Genomic DNA, 25,869 nt, shown 5'->3' with positions numbered 1-25,869 from the left:
AAACTCCATGAGACCAGAAAAACTTACTCTAACCAACTGGTTTGGTGAATGGCATTCAGACTTTACTAAAACACAGCCTGAAGCTTTTCAGTGCACACACTCAGGCAGTGTAACTTCTCACTTTTCACCAAACCTGGCTGCAACAGGATGTTGAGGAAAGACAGTGTCCCAGAGCTCTGTAGGGGGCCTCAATTCCCAGAGGTACCAATTTCATTAGGTATCACATCTGATTCCTTAGGCTCACTACTGAGCAGCAGACAGTGAGCCAGCCAAGTATCAGGACACACTGCTAACTGGTTTCTGGATCAACACCAATGACAATGTCACACAAATCCCAGCAAAACACCCATGGCCCAAAGATTAAGACACTTCCTGTACCCAAAGTCAGGCCTGTTTGGGTGGACTTGCCAACCTTAAACTGAATCTCTGAGAAACTTAAATACTTCTTAAAAACCTGGATTGCAGTAACTTGCTTTGGAGACACTTTTAAAGCATGGAACACAAAATCAAATGCCTACATAGGCAATGTAGGTGATAATGGTACAGGGGCTAGTGGCAAACTAAAAGGGGGTAGCCACTACTCAGCTCTGACAAGTTGTCACCAGATCTTGATGTTTTGAGAATTAGTTGGCAACTGACTGTAATTTTAAAACAAAACAAGCAAAATTCACTATTTGTACCACCTGGACCATCTGGTTAATGAGATAATCAGATGCAGTGCATAATGAAGCACAGAGCACCACCTATGAAGTACTCTTGCCAAAAAAGCTGACCCTGAATCTAACCACATTTGTGAGTTAACTCTCATTTATAGTTATGCAGGGGACAAAGGGACAGGTTAAATGACACCACAAGGAAACAAAGAGACAAATCCAGAATGTGGGAATTCCATAGGACAATCACCTGCTTCTTTAACAAGCTAGTGACATGAAGAAAATTTTTAAAAGAGAAAGCAAAATCGGTCTTAATTAAAAGAGACTTAGGAGACAAACATAAATAACATGTACATCTTGATTTGAACAAACCAACTATAAGACATTTGTTAGATAATCCTGAAAATGAAGTTATAGATCAGATACTAAATGACATCAAAAACAGGCATGGCAAGGTGGCACTGTGGTATGTAAGAAAATGTCCATAATTTTTTAAAAGGCACGTATGGAAGTGAAATATATAGGGAGATGCAGTGATGTGATATCTAGGATTTGCTTTAAAATACTTCAGCAGAGGGTAGGGGGAAAGAGAAGCTGAAACAAATGTGGAAAATATGGGTGACAGGTAATGGAGTGGTTTATTATGTTATTTTCTCTTATGTGCATTTGAAATTTTTCATAATTAAATGAAACTCTTCAGATCTAATGAAAGGTCTGCATTTAGACAGTGGGCTGGCAGTCTGTGAATTACCAAGTCTCACTGTACACTTCACTTAGAAAGTGAAAAAGGCCAAACTCAACCTAATAGATTAAAGGATCATTATAACAAAAACAGAAGTATGTCAGCAACTACCAGCACCACTGTGTGAGAAGTTACTAAACACCACTCATCGTTCTTTTTAAGCATTATCTTATTCTGTCTATTGTTATCACTGCCTTACAAATGAGGGAACTGAAGCTCAGGTGAATTAAGGAACATGCACAAAGTCTCTGGTAAAACCAGGACTTTGGGGGGAGGGTATAGCTCAGTGGTGGAGTGCGTGCCTGGCATGCACGAGGTCCAGGGTTCAATCCCCAGTACCTCCATTAAAATAAATAAATAAATAAACCTAATTACCTTCCCCTCAAAAGAAAAAAAAAAGTTTTTTTTAATTAAAAAAAGAAAAAAACAAAAAACTAGGACTTGAACTCAGGACTTCCCAAAGCCCAAGCTGTTAACACCTGCACTATCCTGCCTCTGACATATAGGATGTTGGACAAAATTAATAAAAGTTATCAAGCTGTCAACTTCTAGAGAGACACAATCACTCATGGAAGGATCTCCCAACAACCAAGTCCAATGGTAATATGAAAAAAAAAAAAAACTAAACTAAAAGTGAATAACAGTGTGTATAATATGCCATTAATAATGTAGACAACCATATATATACATATTATACACACAATTTATATTATATATAAACACACATATTACCCTATTCAAAAATAGTTAATTAAAATATTTTAAAAGGCAATCACTCCTCTACTAGATCTTTCATCTCTATTCCCACCCACCTAGAAACCAACCCCAACGTTACTGCATAGAAACTTCTCCAACAAGAATCCAGCTTTTCAAACAAGGTCACAAATGTTCTATGCCTAGGGGGCCTCAAATTAATCCCTCATGCCCCAATTTATCACTAGCTCAAGATGCCTTCTCATGAAATAGATCCTTTCAGACTCAATCTTTCAAAAACAATAATCAGCTCTATTAGATGTCTAACCTTTCTTGAACTCACTTCCTTATTCATGTGGCTTGAGAAACTTCTCTTTACGCACGAGAGAAAGGACATTATGGTGTCACTCTAACTGTGCTACTTTGATAAAGAGCAAGATATAGATAACTGTGTTGACCTAAGAAATTAGAATACCACTTTTCAAACCAGATTCTGGGTTAAAAATTAGGCATGGATTTTTCTCTTCTGATTTCCCAGGATAATGGGCGCTAGCTGAACGCTGTGCCCTATAAACATGCAGGAAGTGCACACCCTAAGATGTTAAAAGTGTTTATCTCTAGGTGATAAAAACATATTGTTTACCTGCATTTTCAAACTTTTTACAATATGCAAGTATTCAATTTGTAAATTTTTTAAAGCAATAAATACATCAAAATGAAAAACAAAAAGCTTTGCCCTATTTAATCGAAGCCATTGGCAATTTTCTCCAACCACCGAGACACAAAGAAAACACTGGTATCTTCTGCATGTTCAAGTTCAGAATGCCTAAAGCACTAAGACAGTAGTCCTCAAATTTTAATTAGCAAACTGTGGGGCAAAAAATTCAGTCAACTTTCACCCTACCAAATTTAATGAATGAAACAGTCCTGCTTTTGTTGAATTAACAATGCAGACGTGACAAGTAAACAATGAGAAATTCCAGAAACAAGCTGTTACTTCCAGAATCCAGAAGTACATTATACAGGACCAGCTTACTGACCACCACACCCACGTATACCACAGCACCGAACAAGAAAGTGGTTCCTGGGGAAAGCTTGGTCTCTCTATCACTCCAGCTCGCTCACATTATCCTCCAAGACTCAGACACCTTGCAAATCCCATGCTGTGTCATGCTTTCTCTGCCTTTGCTCGTGCTGTTCCATCTACCTGGAACACTCTCTTCTCATCCTCCCTCGTTAACTTTTTCAGGAAGCCTTCTAAATTCGCTCTCCCTTTCTCCACCACAACCTGTGCCTCTGCCAGGATTGGACCAAGTGCCCTTCTCTGTGCTTTCATGGCACCCAACACATACCTCCCTCATGACATTTACCATGATACAGTCAGTCCCCATTATTTGTGAATTCACCTACTCACTAAAATGTATTAGGAACCCAAAAGTCAATACTACTGATGCTTTCAGTCATGTGTGAACACGTATAGAGTGGCAAAAAATGAGTTGCCCGATATACACATTCCCAGCTGATACAGAACAAGGTGGCTTCTCTGCATTTTTGGTTCAAGCTCTCAAATGTTAAACAAGTGTCCTTTCTGTGGCCTATTTAGTGCCACATTTTCCACATTTTTGTGTGCTGATGAAAATAGTCACCAAGTGCAGTGCTGAAATGACATCTAGTATTCCTTTTTTTCTATTTTTGGACATCGAGTATTCCTAAACACAAGGAAGCTGTGACATGCCTTAAGGGGAAAATACGCATGTTAGATAAGGGTGTTAGGTGAGTTATAGTGCTGTTGGCCAGGAGTTTAGTGTTACTGAACCAACAATATATTAAGTAAGGTGTAGAAACATACATAAAACAAGATTACATACTGATCAACTGATGAAGATCTTGAAACTAGGGCTCACAGGAAACTAACCCCGCATTTCTCTTAGGAACAATGGTTCAGTATGCACTCATTCAGTGTCTGTGGTGACTTTAGAAAACAGAATGACTGCACACGGCAATAATCAACTGAAACATTTTGTTTATGGAGCCATTCCTGCCACTAGGCCAGAGGTTGGCAAAGTAGGCCCACAGGCCCAAGCTAGCCTGCCACCTGTCTTCCTAAATAAAGTTTTATTGGAATACAGCCAAGCTCATTTATTTACATTTTACCCATGGCTACTTTAGCACTACAACAGCAAAGCTGAGCAGTTGTAACAGAGATTATATGGGCCCACAAAGCTAAAATATTTACTATCTGGCTTTCTACAGAAAAAGTTTGCTATCCATGCACTAGACTCCAAGCTTTCTGAGGAAATAACAATGTCATATTCATCTCAACAATCTTAGCACAAAGCTAGCACAACAGGACAGGCAAACCAAATTGGCTAAGCAATGGACCCAGAACACAGCCTTCTGCTCTAAAAACTCAGCAGTGACAGTGCTACATTTCAGACCTAAACAAGTCCTGAAAAAAGATACTATGCAAAGAAATTAAATAAATAATGCAATGTGACAGAAGGAAGAGGAGCAAAAGGAAAAAGACCAAAGCAAACAATATCATTTGGTGGGTGAAATAAGGTATGACACATTCAAATAAGGAAAGGCCCAATAATAGGTATTAGCAGCTACTGAGGTCCAATCTAGTCTGAATCCCAAAACACATTCAGGGGGGCCAAAGAGAAGGAAGGTTGGCAAGAGCTTCGCCAAATATACAATGACATTTCACATGCCTAAAGACATATTTTCTACACATAGCACCTAGCATGTTATACATATCACAATCGCAGGTTGAGGAAACTGCTGGGAATAGTAAACCAAATCACGCCAGAACAGAATTCACTAAAGGTTGAGAGACAAACATCTGTCAGCAGCTCCCATTATCATTTGTTCATTCTTCCCTAGCAGACACACGCTACACTGCACTCAAGGTGTTGAAAACAGAGCAATCAGGTCTGAGAAAATCCTCAGCAGTTCCATCAGAGACCCTCACCTTCAATGTCAACATTATTTCTAATACTATAATTTCATACCCTTACATTAACTCACTAACAGCAACAACTCATTTGCTAAGCAGTATCCTTTTCTGATTTCCAAAGGGAGCTGAGGCATAGCAGAAGGCACATCCACTAAATAAAGAATGCTTAGAACCCTGGCGACACCGAATTCTAGTGGCCTAGCTGCCAGGAAGAGAGTTTAAACATGAGGCTCAATAATTTCAGAGGATGCCACTTACAGTTGAGATTGGCAATCCCTCCCCAGGTTGCATGTTGAACCCAAACCACATCTCAAGGCTGAAAACCAACAACCCACAAGCAAACCTCCTGCAGCCACTCAGAGAGAGAAAGCCAAAGCCCATGCTTGGCAGAGAGAGAACAAACTAGTTGGGACTTTACTATCATTATGAACAACCACCTGAAACCAAATTTTCTGTTTCTTATTTCATGGATCTGAATTTTTGCAGTATGTGCTAGAAACTCTCTGGGAGTTGTCAAAGGAGCAATTCCTACTAAGGCGAATCACCCAAAAAGGACAACTAAAATGAACATGCAAGCAAAGCACAACAAATATTTAAATTATATAGATAAGCTAAAGAAATGGCACACATATTTATAATGAAACATCATGCAGCCATACTAAGAACATAGTAAGAAAAGACATTCTTAGACAAGTGGAAACATAGTCGGTTCTTCTATAATGCTTGTCCTGAAAACGTGGATCTGTTCCATCATGATCAACATATTAAGGAACAATCTGAGCATAACACAAATTTTTATTTTGTTCAGGAGAAACAACAGTGAACACAGAAAACTGCACCCAGCTGAACCAAGCTGCACAGGAACAAACAAAACACACACGCACACACCCCAAACATCCACCAACTACCATGTGAACTTATGTGCCACACCTATTCCCATCTCGTGTTATACCTGCCCGTCCAATTTCAACCCTCCATCCACCACTTCACAATAACTCACAAGTGTGAGTTCCAAAGCCCACTTGATTACAAGCAAACTTTTCAAGACAGTATTTACATATTCCTTAACCAATGAATATGTATAAAACTGTACAGCTGTTTCACTAGGTTCATTACATTTTTCAAAAAATATGTCACTGAGGAAGTTTTTGAGTGTTGTGCCCTTAACCCCATTTTCCCTGCAAGCTCTGTGGTTTTTATTGCGTGATTTTGCATAGCACAGCGATTTTTAGGAATGCATGTATTACAACATTATAGCAGAACTGTTGGTATATCCAACTGATAATTCAAAAAAGCAAATTGTATATTAGCATATATAGTGTAATCTCATTTTTGTCAAATGTATTTCGTGTCTGCAGGTATGTGAGTATATGAAAACACTTAAAAATGCTTAGAAAAAGGTCAGGAAAAACCTCCATAAAATAGTTAACAGCGGTATCTTTGAAGGCAAGAACACAAGTGACTCTCACTTTAAACTATATGTACATTTTTGATTGATTTAAATACAATGAATGGGTGTTACTTCTGCAGTTTAAAAAGTTCCCTTTAAAAACAAATCTATTCCAATACTAGAAGTGTTGAAAAGAATGATCATTACACAACCTAATTAAGTCATCCTCTGCTTAAAATCCTCAATATTTTTATACATATATATATATATATACACACACACACACACACATATATATATAAACACATATATATCCAAACTTCTTAGTATTTATGAAGGATCTGGCCCCTCCTATTTTCTCCAGCCTCATCTCTCACTTTCCATCCCCTCCTTTATATACTAAACTAAGATTTAGAATCTTCTGTATACAAGAACCGGGGATAAAGGGGAGAGGGTATAGCTCAGCAGCAGCGTGCACGTTCAGCACGCACAAGGTTCTGGATTCAATCCCCAGTACCTCCATTAAGATAAATAAACAAACAAACAAACAAACCTAATTACCTCCCCCCTCAAAAAAAGTTTTTTAATAAACTACTGTAAAAAAAATTATTAAAAAAAAAAAAAGAAATGAGGATAAAGCAGTGAATACCTAAATACGGACTCCACTTTCACAGAGTCTTGAATTACGCAGAGGAGAGACTTCAAACAACAACAAAGCTGGACCTAAAATTTCTTAATTAGGTATTACAAAGGGAAACAGCCAGGCTCAGGGATCAGGAAAAGCTTCCCTGGAAAAGGGAAGTGATATTTAGGCTGAGTATTTAAGAGTATTGAGACTGACAAAAGGAAAGAACATTGCAGGCAGAGAGAACACGCAATAGCCAAGGGCCAGAAAGGAGCTTGGGCCCTTTAAGGAAAGCCAGTATGGCCACAAAACAACAAAGAGGGGAACAGAGTAAACCTGCTCTAAAGTTAGAAGCAGCAAAGGCCAAATCTTGTAGGGCCCAGTAAACTATGTTAAGGATGGACCTGATTCTAAGAGCAAAGAGAAAACACTGACAACTTTTAAACAGGGAAGAAACATGATCAGAAATGTGTATCTGGAAGCTCATCTGGGTTACTGTTTAAAAAGAAAGACCTAGGAATAAATGTGGAGAGGCCATCAGGAACTTTCTTTCCATCGTCTGTGTATCACTGAAATAGTGCTAGCTTGGACTAGGATGGTAGTAGTAGAAATATATAAAAGTATAGTGAATTTAAATCATGTTTGTCGGGGGTGGGTATAGCTCAGTGATGGAGTGAATGCCTAGCATGCACAAGGTCCTGGGTTCAATCCCCAGCATGTCCATTAAAAATAAATAAATATATAAACCTAATTACCTCCCTCCCCAGAAATAAAAATAATAATTTAAAATTTTAAATACATAAATAAACCTAATTATTTCCCCTTCTCAAAAGAAAATTTTTTTTAAACTATGTTTAGAAGGTAGATTGAACAGCTTTTGGTATTGACTGGATATGGGGGTACAGAAAAGGAAGGGGTAAAAGATGACCTGAATCTCTGGCAAGAACACTGCTCACATCCTAGCCCCCAGCCATACTGAAGCACTCACAGTTCCCTAAGCCTTCACACCTCTTTCAAGCTTTCATGTCTCTCAGTGAAAATGCCCTTACATCATCCTTCAGCTGCAAAATGCCTCCTCATTCTAGCCTTCCCTAACCATGCCTTTTAGGTGCTCTAACTGTATGTTCCCACCGCCCCTCACACTTGCCTTTAACACAGCACTTGGCACACCTGCATTATAATATATAATATATAATGTTTCTGTCTTCCCCACATGACTGAGTGCTCCCTAAGGTTAAAGATGATTTTGGGTTGTTTTAATCTCTGTATCCCCAATGCCTAATTACTTAAATGCTTGTGAATAAATCCCCACTTCTCATCAACTGTATGTCCCTGTTCCAAGGAACAGAGAAAGCAAGCTGAGTTCTTGGGGCCTGCTGCGTGAAAGAAAATGATCTGGAAAGACGGTCTGGGCCTGAGAAAACAGGTGAAAAAGGCAGTGTGGTTTCCTGGCTGGATAAACAGAGCTATGAAACTGCAGGCTTCCTCCTGCTGGCTGCATAGAACTAAAAGCCCAAACTTAGAGATGTAAATTTAAAAGAAATTAAGGGAAGTAATTACCCAAGGATGATGTATAGGCTGAAAATGTACAAACAGCTTCACCAACAGTTCAGAAAACAAATTACACTTCACTCTGTACACATCTGTAATTACTCGAAATTTTACTAAAATATATTCATATGTTATTTGTATAATTAAAAATAAAATAATTAATAAAATGTAATGGATCCAATGACAGTTCACATGCTGAAAATGCCTTCTCTGAGATGCACATAAAAATAAAAACACAAACTTACAAACACATTACTTAAAAATTAAGTAAAACACCTAATGGAAGACAGAGATCTATAAAAGATTATAACTTTATGAGGGATATTCCCTAAGCTTGAGGCCAAGGCCAAAGAAAGCCATAAAATGCTTTCTCAAGTTGTCACTGTTGCTTTCATTTTAAAGATAGACAATGGAGCTAATCCAACAGAACGACTTATCTCTTATTCAAATAGACTTCCAGTCTGGGGTGGTATCGTCCAAACCAGAAGAGGCAACAGTGAGGGAGTCTACCATAAAGGCAACCCCTCTGAAGCACCTTGATATACTGGGGCCCTACGCACGCCATGGTACATATGAAGTTGGTAGTTTCATTTATAAGTGATGACTGCTTTCAAAGTTATCCAGAAAACAGCTAAACATTAATGATACAGGAGGATAAATGGAAACTTTAAACTAAACCCCAAAGGACAAGTCCTCCTATCCCACCACCTTTGACTCATTCTTTGTAGACGACCATGCCTCCAGCTTCAAAGAGAAAACAGAAAACATCAAAAAGGCTCACCCTTATCTTCCTCCTACAACACCCACAAACTTACAGGCATCCCCAGTTTTCCATTCCTCCTTTCCCTCAAGCACAAGAAAGAGGGATTGCTCATCCTCTTTCAGACTAATCCCGTCACTTGTGCTCTGGATTGTATTCTTTTGTCATCCTCTGCAAGGACTTCTCCCTGCCATCCATCTCCTTTCTTAGATCTTCAACCTATTTATCATTATGCTTTTTTTTTTCCTTGAGTAGCTGAATCAACTCTCTCTCATCTATAAGAGGATGCCATCATCTCTGACCAAGATTATTATCTTCTGCTTCAGTAACCTGATCGCCTCTAAGTATCTCCACATCAATGTCCTATAGAAATTCCAACATGGCCAAAACTAAACTCATCACCTTTCTCCTAAAACCAACTCCCCCTATATTCCCTATCTCAGGGAATGAACCATCATTCACCCAGTTTCTAAGCCAGAAACCTAAGTGTTACTTTTGATTCCCTCTTCTCCCTCAGCTCCCCATGTCCAATCAAGCCCTTTGGAGTCTACCTCAACGTATCTCATATCTGTTCACTTCTCCCCAACTCCAAAGCCATTTCCTGGTTCAGGTCCTTTTCACATCTCACTTGGATTATTATAGCACCCTCCTACTCTTCTCATTCATTTCTAGTCTTACTCTACTCCAAACTTTTCACAAAGCAGCCAGAGTCATATTTCTAAAAGGCGTATCTGACATTTCCCTATTTAAAGCATTCAGTAGCTCCCTGCTACCTCAGGATAAAGGTCAAATTACTTATTGCATGACTCTTCAAAGCCCGGTCCCAGCTCACCCCCCAAACCACTCCTCTATAAATTTTACTCTCAAGACACAATGAACCACAATTTGCAGTTTTCCAACTACTGTGCACTCTCCTTAGCTTCACAGCTCCCACACAGAATCCTAAAGCATCATATTGGTGACTATGAACTCAAGCAGCAAAAACTTCTTATCCTATACTAAGTTAATCTTCATTTTAAAAATTACTTTTACTAAGTTCTACAGTGCCACACAGTGGTGAGAGAGGGAAGCTCAAAACAAATATAAGGGAAGTGTTAAGTGGAGGAGATGGACCAGAACTTCAGGAACCTGAAGTGATTTGCCTTCCCCAAGATTAACGGGAAGTGTCTGTCCCTCAGGGTTGCATGTACCAGGCACTCATGCTTACTCAGCTAGTCTTGCTCATTACATTACCCTCAGGAACTTACATCACTGGGGCTCAGGCTGCCCAGCCCATTCTCCTGCTCAGAATCCTTCCCAGACTCAGTGCCCTGGGAGGACCAGGGATGGGATGGATGAATCCAGATCTCCAGGCGAGTGGTGTCATCTCCAACATGCCGGAAAGTAGATTTCTTTCCCTTCCGCCATTGGTCAGGGCTCAGTTCCAATTCCTCATGTTGCTTCTTTTCCATTTGTTCTGCCTATACAACATACAAACGTGTAAGTTCAGGCTCTCCTGGGATTCAGCCAATAAAGACAAGTGCTCACTTCACCTGACTCTGTTGCTCAAATACCATAAAAAGTAAAGACTTTGCCATAGATCTCAAGTAGCAGAGCCTCATCTGCTTTGTCTCATAAGTTATTAATTCTGTAAACCAGATGCTGTGGAACATGTACACCCAAGGGCCCTGGAGAGCTCTCCTAAAGATGAGTTTGGTTCTGCTCAGGGGCTGACCGTCTCCCATCAGCACAGCCCGATGGGACCCCTTGAGGACATTATTAGTCACTCTCTTCAGGACACAGAGACACTAAGAGAAACACAGTTTCCTAGGAAAGAGTGATTCTGCCTGCACCCGCACTTACCTTCCGTTTGGTCTCTTCAAACAAGCTCATGAGACTCTCCTTGGCAGTCAGAATAGGGTTGCTGGCAGCTAAACTGCGCATATAGTAATAGACAGCATCAAGCTTCCTCCTCTGCAGAAAGAGGTCAGAGACACTGAGTCAACCAGTTCTCTTCCTGACTCCAGCCTGAGTCAGCTGACCCAGGAAACCCTCCTGTCCCTCCCAACTTGTGTCCCAGGCTGTGAGGAATTCCAACAAGAACATGAGAAAGCTACACACAGAAAAGCCACAGTGATTACACCAGAACACCTTCTTGCACAGCACTATGTCTTACGTGGAGGTAGAGGTACTCTTAAAGCCAAGTGCTCAGAAGGGGGAGAGAAGAATAAAGAACCTCATAAAATATGAAGGCCAGTTTGTTTTGGGGAAAGAAAATGTTCAACTTACCTACTAATTATTTATTATTTTAAAAATTATAAATAGCAATGGCAACATCATTGATTAAGCATAACTATGTGTGAGACCAATGATTAGCACTTCATAGATATTATCTCTAAACCTAAGGAAACTGTCCCACAGGGATTATTATTCCTATTTTAAAGATAAGGAAATGGGAGCTTAAGAAGATTATTACATAACTTGTCCAATAAGGTCCTAAAGCCAAATCTCAGATAAACCAGTATTTGAACCTAGGTCTCTCTGGCTCCTAATTTCAAGTTTTCACTACAACATGCTGACTCTGCTGAGAAAAAGAAACAAATTATTATCCAATGTATTCAGCAAATAAATACTTCAAGTCCATTTTACAACCAATTAATAGGAAAAAGAAGAAAAAGAAAGGGAGAGAGGCAGAAGAAGGAAAAACACTGAAATAAAGGGGGAAAGAACATCAAAGAGCCTTTCTATCTTCCAATCATATACCTCTTTACCTAATTTTCTCTGTCTCAAAAATGCAACCAGACTACTAGCTTCTCTCTCTCTCCACAGAATCTACTCACTCTTCAAAACTTCCATCTTGCATTTATCTAGCATGGTTAAAGGTGCACATTCTAAGGTCACCTGTCTGAGTTGGAATTTGGTCTTGCCATTTATTAGGTATAATCCTAAGCAAGTCAACCTAGAAAGGTTTCCTTCTGTAAAATGAAGATATCCACACACACGTATGGCTCCTAAAAAGATTAGAATTCATATAATGCATACAATTCAAAAGAATATCTGGTACACAGTTACATCAGTTAGATGGGAGCTATCTTTAATATTATTTCAATCCGTACTAATCTCTGCCTACTCCACTCAATTGATTTTACACTGTATTTTATTAATTCTACAGTGACTTTTTCATATTTTAACATCTCTGAAATTGAGATACCACCTACAGTCAACATCTATCATTATGTCTTATTTTAAATTACATTTTTTCTCAGTGGTAGAGAAAATAATGGTGTGTCTAACAATCAACTGCATCATATCTCATCAAGTCTAATTTGTTATCATTGTCTACACGCCTCACTTGTCTTCTGAACGGAGTTTTTTTTCAGGACAAAATCATGTCACACACTTATTGCTGATGGCACCCAGCAAAGCACTGTGCACAAGCATATTCTCAGTACGTACTAGAGATTCACTGAATGACTGATTGGAGGTTACAGAAAAGCTGAGAAAGTGTTTTTACTAGACAATTAGGTTAAGAGGGAGACAGAAAAAAGAGGGACAGAGGAAAAGGACTAGAAACTAGTACTGATTTAGGTCAGAGGTCCATGAAAGAAACATATGACGATCTAATTAGAGTGGCAAAAAGCCACTGAGGGAATTTAGTAAAGTTGCAAGACACAAGATCAACACTTAAAAATCAATTGTATTCCTACACATTAATAATGAACAATCTGAAAAAGAAATTTAGAAAACAACTCCATTCATAATACCATCAAAAAGAATAACATACTTAGAGATAAATTTAACCAAGGAAATGCAGAACTTAATACACTGGGACTACAAAACCTTTTAAAGGCCTGAATAAATGGAAAACAACCAGTGTTTATGGAGTAGAAGACGTAGTAAACATGTAAATACTCCCCAAAGCAATCCAAGATTCTGTGCAACCCTTATCAAAATCACAATGACTGTTTTGGCAGAAATGAAAAAGTCAATCCTAAAATCCACATGGAATTGCAAAGAACTCCAGATAGCCAAAACAATCTTGAAAAAGAATGACAAAATTGGAAGACTCACATATCCCAATCTAAAAACTTACCACAAAGCTACAGTAATTAAAACAATATGGTACTGGCACAAGAATAAACATATGGATCAATGGGAGAGAATTGAGAGTCCAGAAACAAACCTATCACTCATCAATGACTTTCAACAAGGGTGCCAACACTATTTAATGGGGAAAGAATAGTCTCTTCAACAAATGATGTGCAAAGAATTGGATATCCGCATGCAAAAAATGAAGCCGGACCCTTACTTCACACCATATACAAAAATTAACCAAAACTGGATCAAAGACCTAAATATAAGAGCAAAAACTATAAAGACTCTTAGAAGAAAACATAGGGATAGACCTTAACTTTGAATTTGGTTTCATAACTATGACATCAAAGCACAAACAACAAAAAAGACATAAATTGGACTTCATCAAAACTAAAAACTTTTGTGCATCAAAGGGTACTATTAAGAGAGTGAAAAGACAACCCATAGAATGGAAGAAAACTATCTGCACATTCATGTATCTGAGAAGGATCATAATATATAAAGAACTCCTACATTTCAACAACAAAGGCAACCCAATTTAAAAATATGCAAAGGATCTAGACAAACATTTCTCCAAAGAATATATGCAGATGGCAAATAAGCTCATGAAAAGACCACTACTCATTAAGGAAATGCAAGGCAGAACCACAATGCCAAACCATTTTCACAGCAATTGAGTTGGTTACTATTAAAAAATAGTAATAATAACAGAAAATAGTGTGAGTGTTAGTAAGGATGTTGAGAAACTGGAACCCTTGTGCACTATTGGTGGGAACATAAAATGGTGCAGCTTCCAACATGGTGGGTCTTCAAAATCTGAAAATAGAATTACCCCATGATGCAATTCTGAGTACATTCACTTCTGAGTACATATGAAAAGAATTGAAAGCAGGGTCATGAAAAGGTATTTGTACACTCATATTCACAGTAGTATTATTCACAATGGCCAAAAGGTGTAAGTGACCATCGAGAAGTGAATGGATAAACAAAATGTGATGTATACATACAACTGAGTATTATTCAGCCTTAAGAAAGAAACTGAAACAAGTTGTAACATGGATGAACCTAATTATAACAAGCATATAATGCTAAGTGAAATAGTCACAAAAAGACAAATACTTTTTAATTCCATTTATATTAGGTAACTAGAGTAGACAAATTCATACAGACAAAAAGCAGAAGTTGCTTGCCAGTGGCTAGAGGGAGGGGAGAAAGGGGAGAAGTTGTTTAATGGGTAAAGAGTTTCAGTTTTGCAAGATGAAGAGAGTTCTGGAGACTGGTTGCACAACAATGTGAATGTACTCAACACTACAGAACAGTACTCTTAAAAATGGGTAAGATAGTAAATTTCATTTTCTGTGTATTTTACAATTAACTTTTTTCCTTTAATTTAAAAATAATTTTTTTTTAAATGTGCAAAGGACTTGCTTGAATAGATATTTTTCCAAAAGGCCAAAAAGGCACATCAAAAGATGCTTAATGTCATTAGGGAAATGCAAATCAAAACCACAATGAGATACCACCTCACACTCACTAGATCTATAGATATCAACAGACCGATTCTACAGTTTATATGGGAAAGTAAAATACCCAGAATAGCCTACACAATATTGAAGGAGAAGAACAAAGTTGGAAGACTGAAACTACCCAACTTCAAGATTTGCTATAAAGCTACAATACTCAAGACAGTGTGCTTCTGGCCAAAGGACAGACAAATAAATCAGTGGAACAGAAAGACAGTCGAGAAACAGACCCAAATATAGTCATCTACGCTGAGCCTTGACAAAGAAGCAAAGGCAATTCAATGGGAAAAAGACAACAAATGGTGCTGAAAACAACTTGGATATCCACATGAAAAACAATAAACCTAAATATATAGACCTTACATCTTTCACAAAAATTAACTCAAATGGACTGTAGACTTAAAGGGAAAATGGAAAACTCTACAACTCCTAGAAGATGACATAAGAGAAATCTAGGTAACCTGAATTTAGCAATGATTTCTTAAATTCAACACCAAAAACAAAATCCATAAAAGAAAAAGGTAAGCTAGATTTCATTAAAATTAAAAACATGTTCTGCGAAAGACACTGCTAAGAAAATGAAAAGCCACAGACTGAGGTAAAACATTCATAAAACACATATTTGATAAAGGACTGGTATCCAAAACATACAATGAACTCTTAAGACTCAACAATAAGAAAATAACCTAGTTTTAAAATGGGCAAGAGTCCTAAACAGACACTTCACCAAAGAAGATACATAGATGGCAAATAAGCATATGAAAAGATGCTCCACATCATAAGTCATTCGGAAATTGCTAATTAAAACAAGATACCACTACCACACCTATTAGAATGAGCAAAATCTAGAGCACTGACAAAACAAATGCTGACAAGGATGCAGAGCAAAAAGAACTCTCATCCAAGCCTGGTAGGAATGTAAAATGGTATAGCTACTTTGGAAGATAGTTTGGCAGTTTCTTCCAAAACTATATATACACACACTTCTAGGTATTTACCCAAATGAGTCAAAAACTTCTGTCCACAGAAGTACACATAAACGTGCATGTAACATTTATAGAATTTTTATAAATAATAGTAAAAAGCTGGCAACAACCAAGATGGCCTTCAGTAGGGGAATGGATAAACAAACTGTGGTTTATCCATACAATGGAATACTACTCAACAATAAAAAGAAAAGAGCTATTAAGCCAGAAAGCCCTAAATGCTAAGTGAAAGAAGCCAATGGGAAAAGGCTACATACTGTTTGCTTCCAACTATACGACATGCTGGAAAAGGCAAAGAGAATAAGACAGAGGTAAAAAGCAGAGAGAGATTCAACAGATTCTAAAAGAAAGTGTATCTGTAAACAACATTACTTAATCAACAATTTCATTCCATAATTATTAGGAATTTATCTGAACATTTTGTGGAATAAAAATATTAATTCAAACACCGTTTATTTGGGCAATGAATTTGACAGCATTAAGAAAACTCTCCTTACTAATGAGCACGTTAGCTGCTTCTTATACTGAAACCTCTGGTACCTACCATTGGGCCCCTTGAAGTCAGCTTCCTTACAAGGGGCTCCATCAGCTCAATCTCACCATTAGAGCCACACTGAGAGGAGTTTAGTAAGATCTAGAGAGGTACAATTTGTCATTTATTGTGTTTCTGCTGAGAAGACTCCTTGGGTAAAAAGATTAGAAGAATAAGAAGATGATCTGGGGAAAGGAAGAAAGGATGTACTTAGGGTTAATTGAGGACTTTAACGGGGAGAAGTAAAGGAAGCCTTATTTTCCTTCCAGAAATCAGTAACAACCTAGCTCAATGGGATAGGGAAGGGAAGCAAGGCAAGATTCAGAGCAGAAGCCTTAGTCAAAAAGAAAGAGCAATGTCTGGCTGGAGCATGAGCATCTGCTAGGAACTTAAGTGCAGTGAAAGCAAATGAAGTACAGATTCAACTGAAGTGAGGGATCCCTGACAACTTATCTCTGAACATAACCCTAACAAAAGGGAGTTTGAGGATGGCAGACCAAAGGGGATATACTTTGGGTTATAGTATTCAGATGAAATCTAACTCCAGGAGCTGATGCTATCGATATCCCTATTTCTCACACACTGCCTGCAAAATACTTCCCTGTCCAAGATTTCTTACCGTATACACCGCCAGCAGAGCCAACTGGTTATAGGGGCGCCCATTCTTGGGAGCAATGTGCTGGGCCTTCAGGTACCAACTACAATAGAAAACAGTAAAAAAAAAACAACAACAAAAAGTTCTGTATCAACACTTTCCCAATTCATCACCTGATAGCCCTTACTACTTAAGCTGGAGTGTTAGACATAACCCTGGAGTAGTAAAGCATGACTACAGAGACCAATAGGAGCATCTGTAAAACAGCCATACAGGAGGCTGCTCAGGTGGCCCACTGCTCTTAATAGGGCTTATTTTAAAGTCACACAGGGAAGAGAAGCAATGAACAAGAGGAAATAGTACCTGCGTGCTTTCCCATAGTTTGCTGTGTCATTGGCTTGTTCCCGATACCTGGCGATATCTCCTTGGCAAATCATACATCGCTGGGCACTGATCAAGGCATATTTTACCTTCAGGAAAAACGATCAGTTAGTAGCATATACCCAAGAAATTCTAACTTCAACCCCAAAGGACAGGCATGGGGTCAAAATAACAGAGCAGCATTAATAAGGCACCAGTAGTCCTCAACAAACTGAAAAGTTTTCAGTCTAACCTTGACTAGCCAAAAAAAAAAGAAAAAAACCAACAACGTGATGCAAAATTCCCTGAGAAAGAGTGGCAGAAGGAGAGGAGGTCATTCTTATTTCAGGTCCCAGTCAAATGGAAGAAAACATGCTGACTTTCTATGTAACAGTTGTGTGATCTCAGCTAAACCTTGGGGACTCAGTTTCCTCATTGGAATACAAAAATACCTATTCCACAGAGTAACTGGAGGGTATAAGTGTAAAAAGACTTTACAAATTATAAAGGGATATACAAACACTAAATCAATTATTTACTCTGTTCTTTTCCTGCCATCACTATAGTATTTCTCCTCAAACTGTTAATACCACTGAATTGTGTTACTGCATTACATCCATTCCCTTTGCAAGACAATAATTCCCTAAATAAGTTACCCTTTACCAAACTCCTCCAACGTGCTAAGACTGGGTAATACTACATATACGCTTTCTCACTGATGGGCTTGGCGTTTGTCACTCAATGAGAAAATAACAGAGTAAACCCTTAACAATCGCAAGACATGTGCCCAACCAAAAAACCTTCTGAAGGAACATCATTTTACAACATGTAATTCCACTCTGCACACACACAAGAAATTACCATGCCACTGAATAGAGAAGTAGATACTGACCCCTTGGGAAGACTCATTTACTAGCTAAGTAACTAGCTACTGCAACTCAGCCTCCAAACACAAAACTCAAAAGTGTGCCTCAGCAAAGTTGTGTATCACATGTCACACACCTTCAGAGTCCTGACTATTCCACACATCCTCTCTATGAAAGAACACCAAGAATCGTTGGTGTTTAACTGATAAAGCACCAAGAAAACTGGTATGTTTCCATACTACAGCCACTCTGCCACCTCAATGAGGGAAACCAAAAAAAAAAAAAAATTCCACCAAAGGATCTCCATGCCCTCTGAACAAAGTCCTAGCTGATCTAGCTTCTGCTCACCTCCCCAGGACCGCTTCCCTTCACTGTGCCTCAGTCAGACGACTTTTCTTAGCTCCCCTAACACATCATGCTTCTCCCACTCTGGGTCCTTCACATATACTCTTCCCTTTCCCAAGAACGTTGTAGTTCTCACATCTTCATGTACACCTTCACCTGGCTAACGTCTCAGGTCTTCAGCCTCAGCTTAACTGTGAATTCCTCAGGCCTCTATGATCCTCTGAGCCCCTTTACCGTATACCCCACAACATCCTTTGCAGAAGTCACTGTGTCTGCAATTACTAATCCAACATTTGTACTCATCCCTAATCAAGCTCTAAACTCTGAGAGCTGGGACCACAGCTTTCCTGTTCCACATTGAATTACGTGTGCCTGGAATGGCACCTTGTGTGTAGGAGGGACTCAGCAGACACTTGTTGATCAGTAATAGAGCCTGTGCATAGCAAATCATCAGAAGGAGCAGAAAGGCAAGAGGAAACCTCTGCTACACAAATTATACTTCTTTCTCTAGTGAATCTTTAACCTCCTCCTCTCCCCTGGCCCTTTCCTCTCAACATATAAACACGCTAAAGCTTAAAAACAAACTTCTCTTGAAACTATGTCTTTCAACTACTATCTTCCCTTCTTGCCTTCACAGCCAAGATTCTTAAGAGAAAAGCCTAAACTACCCTCTCATTTTATCTGCTGCCCCACTTCTCATTCACTACAATCTGGTTTCCATCCTCTCCAATTAAAATAACTCATGATGAGGTCATCCAATCCAATGGACACCTTTTAGTAATCTTAACATTTGATGATTTCTTGGCACTTGACAATTTTACCTGCCACCACCTTGAAATGTGACCCCCTGCTCTCTGGCTATCTTTCCCAGTTTCCCAACTTCTGCTTCAACTCATGTATCACTCATACATTGATGACTTCTGAATCTATTTATCACCAAGCCCAGCTCCTTTTCTTGTGCTCCAGACAGACCAGAACATTCATTTGTTCATTTTTGAGCTCCTCCATCTAAGCTTATCCCAAACTGAACTAACCTCTTCCTTCCCAGCCACGTTCCTAGGCCACAAAATGGGAGATGATCTAGACTCCTCATGCCTCCAACCTCATCATTCACACCCAACGAGGCAGCAATTTCAATTCTACTTCCCTTCTATCTTTCCAGTCTGTCTTCTCTTCTCCACCTCCACTACCTCCACCTTAGTTCAGGCCCATGCCTGATTATCCTACCTCCACTCTTGCCCAAACTCATTCATTTGCCAGAGTGACTGGTTCTAAGAACAAATCTATGCTATGCATTTGTTGAAAATCAATCAATGGCTCTTTAATGCTTTCAGAAAAAAGTCCAAACTCTCCAACAAGGCATAGAAGTTTACAATCCATCCCCTCCCACTTCATTCCATTTACCTCCTACAACAGCCCAATCCACACTGCAGACATCAAGACACCAAACTTCTTATACTTTCCCAACAAGGTGTGGTTCTCTCACTGTGCCCTGCATTGAAACTGCCCACTCCACTCCTAGTCATGTTTCAAAACTCAACCTGACAGTCTCTGAGAAACTTTCCTTGACCCTCCTCAGTCTAAATCAGATCTGATTCCTTCTATGCCCCTCCAACACTCTATACATGCCATTACCATAGTACTTATGACATTACAATTGTTGGCTTAATTGGTCTATTCCCCCACTAGACTGAATCTTTCATTCTTGTATCCTCAACACCCAGCACAGTGCCTAGCACATAACTAACACTAAATGCTTACTAAATGGATAAATAAATTTAAGATAAAGAAGCTGGCTTACTGTCTTTCGTAGTGGCTTGCTGCGAATGGCAAGACCGTCCATGTAGTCCTCCAGTTTGAACTTGTAAGTAACCTGCAGCTTCTGAAGCAAACTATCAAAGAAGTCACTACCCTATAGAGAGAAAAAATAAGAATCAGCCGAATCAGCCTGTTCTGACCCAATCTACCCAGAAATTAGGACAAGTGACCCTTTCAAAGTTCTGCTAATGCTCAGTGGTCTGACGACAGGGAGGCATATACAGTATTTGGTGGCCACCACCTAAGCACAAGTCAAACTGATAGCATAAGCCTCTCCATAGTTTTAAACTCATAAACGAACAAATGAACACGGCGCGTGCGCACGCTCTGGCTAAGACATTCAGAAAGATTCCAAGCTCAAAACTCCAACTCTCAGTAAGTTATGATCTCAAGGAAGTAAAAGGGATAGGGTAGGCCTAAATCCAAGAAAAGAGCATACAGTTTATTGTCAATGTTCTGTTATAAAACAGTATTTCAGGTGGTAAAAATCCATCACAACTAAAGGGTGCTGAAGCCTTTATCCTGAGGACATAAAGATGATGGTTTACCTCATCCAAGAGCTCCAAAAGTCTGCTCCGAATCTGTTCTGGGTTCTCAACATTCGGATCCTTGAGAAGCTGCCTGAACTTCTCAATCACCTGATAGAAAGCATTCTTCCACAGGATCTGATCCACATTCTGATTATCAGAGAACTCAATATCTAATAGAATACAGCGCTCATACAGCTGCAGCAGTTCAGCTCTGGAATAAAATACATGCAACTTCTAGCTCCAGATACACTACAGGAGAGGCTAGACCCAAGACTTGAGGTTCCTACAAATTAAAAGTCTTCCTTGGCAGGAAATCTAAAATGCCACCAGGTGTAGTACTCCCTAGTTTCCATTCTGCATAGCAGAATGTCATTCTAAAGACAGTTGTGTCTAGGAGAGTAGTTTTTTCCCGTATGCCTCCACCTAAATTTAACAGCCAAAGTAAAATCTTCACCACAAGTTACATGTTGTTCATTTCTTGGCACTTTGAAAAGTCTTTCCTTTTCCATATCCAGATTCCATGCTCTCTTAAAGACTTTTTTTTTTTCTTAAAGAAAAAGTGAGAACCATAATCATTTCTAGGACTAGAAATAAAATTTTCTATTCTGTTCTTTTTCCAACTCCCCCTCCCTTACAAAAAAAAAATGTGAAAGGGAGATAACACCCAGGAGCTTGCCTAACAGGTTTCTACCTTCCTCAGCCATGGGAGCCTGTACACCTCCAGCTTATCCCCATTTCCCTCTAGCCAGGATGGGACACACCATACCTGAGCTGAGCCATCTTCTCCAGGCCCTCAGGACTGATGCGGTCCCTAGAGAGCAGGTTGCTGAGCTGCAGTTCCTGGTTGTCAGCCACCCGGAGCAGCCTATGTAGTTCCTGTTGCTGCATGTTCCTCATGTGCTGCTCCATCTCCTCAGGACTCATGGTGCTGGCAGGGTGAGGACTGCAAACATACTGTCCTGATGGAGTCGGGTAGCCCGGGTAGTAAGGCGCTGGGTACACACCATTTGTAGGGCCCACCGGGTACTGCAGAGGGCTATAGCCTGTGTAAGGATACTGGGAGGCAGGGCCTGGTGTCCGGGGGTAATAATAGGGGTTGTCAGAGTTTTGAAATTTATAATAAGATGCTTGGGCCTGGCGTGAGTCACCCCAAGAGGTAGGGCTGACTTCATCATCAGTGTCTAAAAAATGTAGCTGGGGTGTCTGGCTCTTTAGAGCAGGTTTCTGATCAGGATTGTTTGGGTCCCACAATCGTCGAGTAGTGCCTCCTCGGCCCCAATTCCGAGATCCCTTACTACCAGATCCAAATAAAAGCCGAGGTCCCAGAGGTGTAGATTCAGGAGAACCAGCTGAATTGACAGACAGGGTGGTATGCGCAGGCAAAATCAGAATGCCACGGCCACGACCCTGAAGTTCTTGTCTTAGGTTTTTGGACTCCTGAGTCTCAGAGCCTTTGCCCCCACTGCTCGAGCCTTTGTCTGGCTTTATCCTATCCACATCCTCCCTGGCTGACCTTACCACGGGGGAATCTTTGTTCATGGTTTCTGCATCAAAAGTAACACGAAGGGTGCCTCGATTTTCTTTGCCATTGCTTTTCTGCTCTCCTTCTCCACGGCCAGACCAGCTTCTATCTAAATGTTTCTTCCTCTCTGTGCTCCTCCGGGGTCCATCAGGCTCATCAGTTCTGTCCTCATCTAAGGAGTCAGTTGAGGACATAGATACCTGCTTCTTCAGTCGTGGCCTCTCCTTGGTCCGATCCTGGCGGCGGCGGCGACATCCATTATCAGTCAGGCCAGCCCCCTCGGCACTGTTGTTGCTCCCAGCTGAGCTGGTACTGCAAGTGCGGTAGCGGTTCCTCCGTTTGTCTGAGCGGGAGTAGCGCTTTGCAGAACCCGGCTTCCCCTGAGCAGGGTCATCGTTCACCTTCTTCACGCCCTCCCCTTTTTCAATCCTCTTCCCTTTTTCTCCTTTTGTGACCCTCACTCTGTCACCACTTAGACTCTTTTCTGCCTCCTCTTTGTCTGGTTTATTCACAGCCTCCTCTTTCACATTTCCCCTATACTCATTCTCCTCTACTCTCAGTTGTTCCACCTGGTTGACAATTTCTTCCTCATCCACCCGGCTAGTCGGTTCTTTGGTAACAGTCTGCAAACGCCTTCCAGGCTGATAGATCTGCATGTCAGGCTTCTTCATCCTCTTGATAATTCTTAGACTTCGATCCTCTTGTCCAACAGTCCTAGGAAAGGACTCCTGTGCCCGAGTGTTTTCTGGGTCTACAGGACCATTTTGCTGCTGGTTGTCCTTGCAGACATCTTTAATGACCTGTGTACCATTTCCAACAGCCAAAGAATCTCTGTCATTAACAATTTCATCCTTAAATTCGTCACTCCCAGAGGGTTCCTTGATTTTAGGTCTGTTCCTTAGTCGGGAAAGACCAGGCTTATAGATTTCCAGATCTGGGCGCCTGTTATCTTTACGCTGTCTGGGCTCCTTCATGTTTTCTGTGATGTTGGAGAGAGTATTGGGGAGGAAAAGGTAGAAGAAAAGGATAAAGGACGAGGGAAGGAAAAAAATTGTCATTCTGGTTAAGTAACAGAAAAGTCAAGCAAGAATTACACATTGAAATATTAATATTGGTGGACAAAGAAGGAAATTTCCACAGAAGCAGAAGCTCTACTAGGTTTACAATATTTGTTCAGCAACTGGCAAAGCTAAGAAGTTAACTGTGTTGGAACTACCTACAGCTAAGTTAGGGAAACAGAATAAAAAACCTTACTCTCTCGTGTTATCTAAGTCATATTTGGATCCTCAAGACCCCAAACTACCTCATCAGCATCAGAATAAAAGATCTCTAACCAGTTCAGCACCGGACTGTTCTCTGCTGTAGAGCTCTTGGATCCATCTTAGCCTTTTCTTCTTCTGCCTCTAACAAATTCCCCAAGTGGCTAAGTCCTTTTAGCATACCAATGGGGGGAGGGAGGAGAAAAAAAGGAGTATGCATAAAAATCCACACTTCTGTACATCTCTGGAGAAAAATTTGCAACTCCAGTCACTGAACTTGGCCAGGACAATCCTCTTCTTTAGGATATCAATTACCCAATCACATACCCACTTTTGAGGCAAACAGGAAGCAGTTCCTTTCACATTCAACTCCACTCATGGTCACCAACTCTCTTAACAGCAGCCAGCAGGGTCATTCCAAGGAAATACTGCTCAGACTATCATCATTAGAATACTGAGACTAACTGCTATAATGATGGAATATGAGAAGGAAAAAGTTCCATAAGGTAGCTTTCCCTGAAGGATGATGGAAGTATTGTGACATGCTCTCAAAATACCAAGGACTGAGGCACTCAAGAACAAGAGTGCAGAACTTTAGTAACAACTCTCTAGGCTCCAGGAACTTACCTAATGACAGATAAGCAAGTATCTTTTTTTTGTATCTGTTACCTTTATTTATTAAGGGGAAAGGCTACTGTAGCCACTAGACTGTTCAGTGGGGAAACAACAGGAGTTAGTGAGATTACAGAGTACTCAAAAACAGAATACTACAGAAAATTCCAGTATTGTTTTATAAACACCAATGCAAACAAGCACATAACAGGGATCACAGGCTCCAGAATTTATACCCATGGGCGTAACAAAACAAAAAGGGGGGAAAAAACCTCTGAAGATTAAGATACTGCTTTAGTTTTTTCAGAAGTTTAAAAGACTGCTTCATCCAATATGAATAAAGGTAAAGCAGTTTAACTCTTTAAGAGCTTCACCCTCAGCAGGCTTTGTGACCCAGGTGAGGGGGAAGGGGGGAAAGCTACTACCACTTTCCAGAGCAGAGGGAGAAAACCTGAATAATCCAATTCAGATGACCAACGAAAACCAATTTCACAGACTTCGGCCACAAGCCTGCAGAAGCATAACTATCATTCTACACAACTCCACTACACACGCCTAACCAAGGAGAGGTGAGACACTAGAATCTTCTTCGGAGCTTTCCTAGTGTGTCTGGAGACTTTAACTTGCAAGTTGAATATTCTCTCCGATAAAAACTGCTCCCACACATGCCAAGGCCAAACCAGAATAGAGTCGGCTCTCGGAGGTCCTGGATCCCTCGGGTGGCGCAGCCTTCAAAAGCCTGCCTTGTGGGGAAAAAGTTCAGCAAGGAAGTCCCAAGATGTTAAACCTTTCTCCTCCATGTCCCCAGCTCTTTCTCCCCAACGCTGAAGAGACGATGGGGCAGGCCTGCGGAAGATGCCTCTGGGAACCATACACCGCGGGGGGCCTCCACCAGACCCCGGCGCCCACTCCTCTCCGCGTCTCCTCACGGCTGGGACTCCACGGGCTGGCGTGAGAGGGCTGGGGCAACGGGGAACAGTCACCTTCGCCGAGAGAAAGGGGGCGGAGGCAGGAACTCGAGCTGGGCTCTCCCGGAGGGGTCCGAGCTGGCTGAGCCCGACCCCACACCGGCTCTCGGGCTGGTAGGGCGAGGAGGGACCGCCCTCGGCCCCCGCCCCCACTGTTGGGGGAAGGGGCGGGGGCTCAGCAGAGCTGCGAACTGAGCGGGGAGGAGGCAAAGGAGGAGAGGGAGGCGGGGCGGGCAGGCCCAGCCCAGGAGCTGGGCGGCGCGACTCACCTCTGCTCCCGGCCTGCGGAGTCAGAGTGGCCAGGATCCCTCGCAGCTCCGACGCGGAGATCCGGACACGCTCCAACCCCTCCGCCATCTTCGCGGCTGCTGCTACAGCTGCAGCTACTCCGCCAGCGCCGCGCGCAGCCAGGAAACCACGACGGACAGGCGGCGCGCGCGCTCACCCACCTCCCACCCTTTTCCCCGCCCCTCCCACTCTCCTCCCCAAACGACGGTGGCCGCACT

General features: G+C 40.8%; 1 protein-coding gene across 3 annotated transcripts in view; it reads right to left on the bottom strand.

Moving 5' to 3' along the window:
• Positions 1 to 25,836, bottom strand: part of SMG6 (SMG6 nonsense mediated mRNA decay factor) — a 191,333-nt gene extending 165,497 nt beyond the window's left edge. Inside the window, exons 1-8 of one of the 3 annotated variants that reach the window (XM_032457457.1) lie at positions 25,633 to 25,836; positions 21,769 to 23,503; positions 21,021 to 21,213; positions 20,456 to 20,566; positions 17,447 to 17,553; positions 17,108 to 17,186; positions 11,216 to 11,326; positions 10,621 to 10,833 (exon numbers count right to left, since the gene is read on the bottom strand). In XM_032457457.1, the coding sequence (XP_032313348.1) occupies positions 10,621 to 10,833; positions 11,216 to 11,326; positions 17,108 to 17,186; positions 17,447 to 17,553; positions 20,456 to 20,566; positions 21,021 to 21,213; positions 21,769 to 23,503; positions 25,633 to 25,720 (2,637 nt within the window). In that variant the 5' untranslated portion in view covers positions 25,721 to 25,836. Of the gene's footprint in view, positions 1 to 10,620; positions 10,834 to 11,215; positions 11,327 to 17,107; positions 17,187 to 17,446; positions 17,554 to 20,455; positions 20,567 to 21,020; positions 21,214 to 21,768; positions 25,379 to 25,632 lie in introns of all 3 variants that reach the window. The other 2 variants (XM_032457456.1, XM_032457454.1) reach the window with 2 other exon arrangements.
• Positions 25,837 to 25,869: the final 33 nt, after the last annotated feature.

The sequence above is a fragment of the Camelus ferus genome, chromosome 16 (genome assembly GCF_009834535.1).
Source record: "Camelus ferus isolate YT-003-E chromosome 16, BCGSAC_Cfer_1.0, whole genome shotgun sequence".
NCBI classification, from domain to species: Eukaryota; Metazoa; Chordata; class Mammalia; order Artiodactyla; family Camelidae; genus Camelus; species Camelus ferus.
The sequence above is the reverse complement of the archived record's forward strand: the minus strand, read 5'-3'. Positions and strand labels throughout refer to the sequence as shown.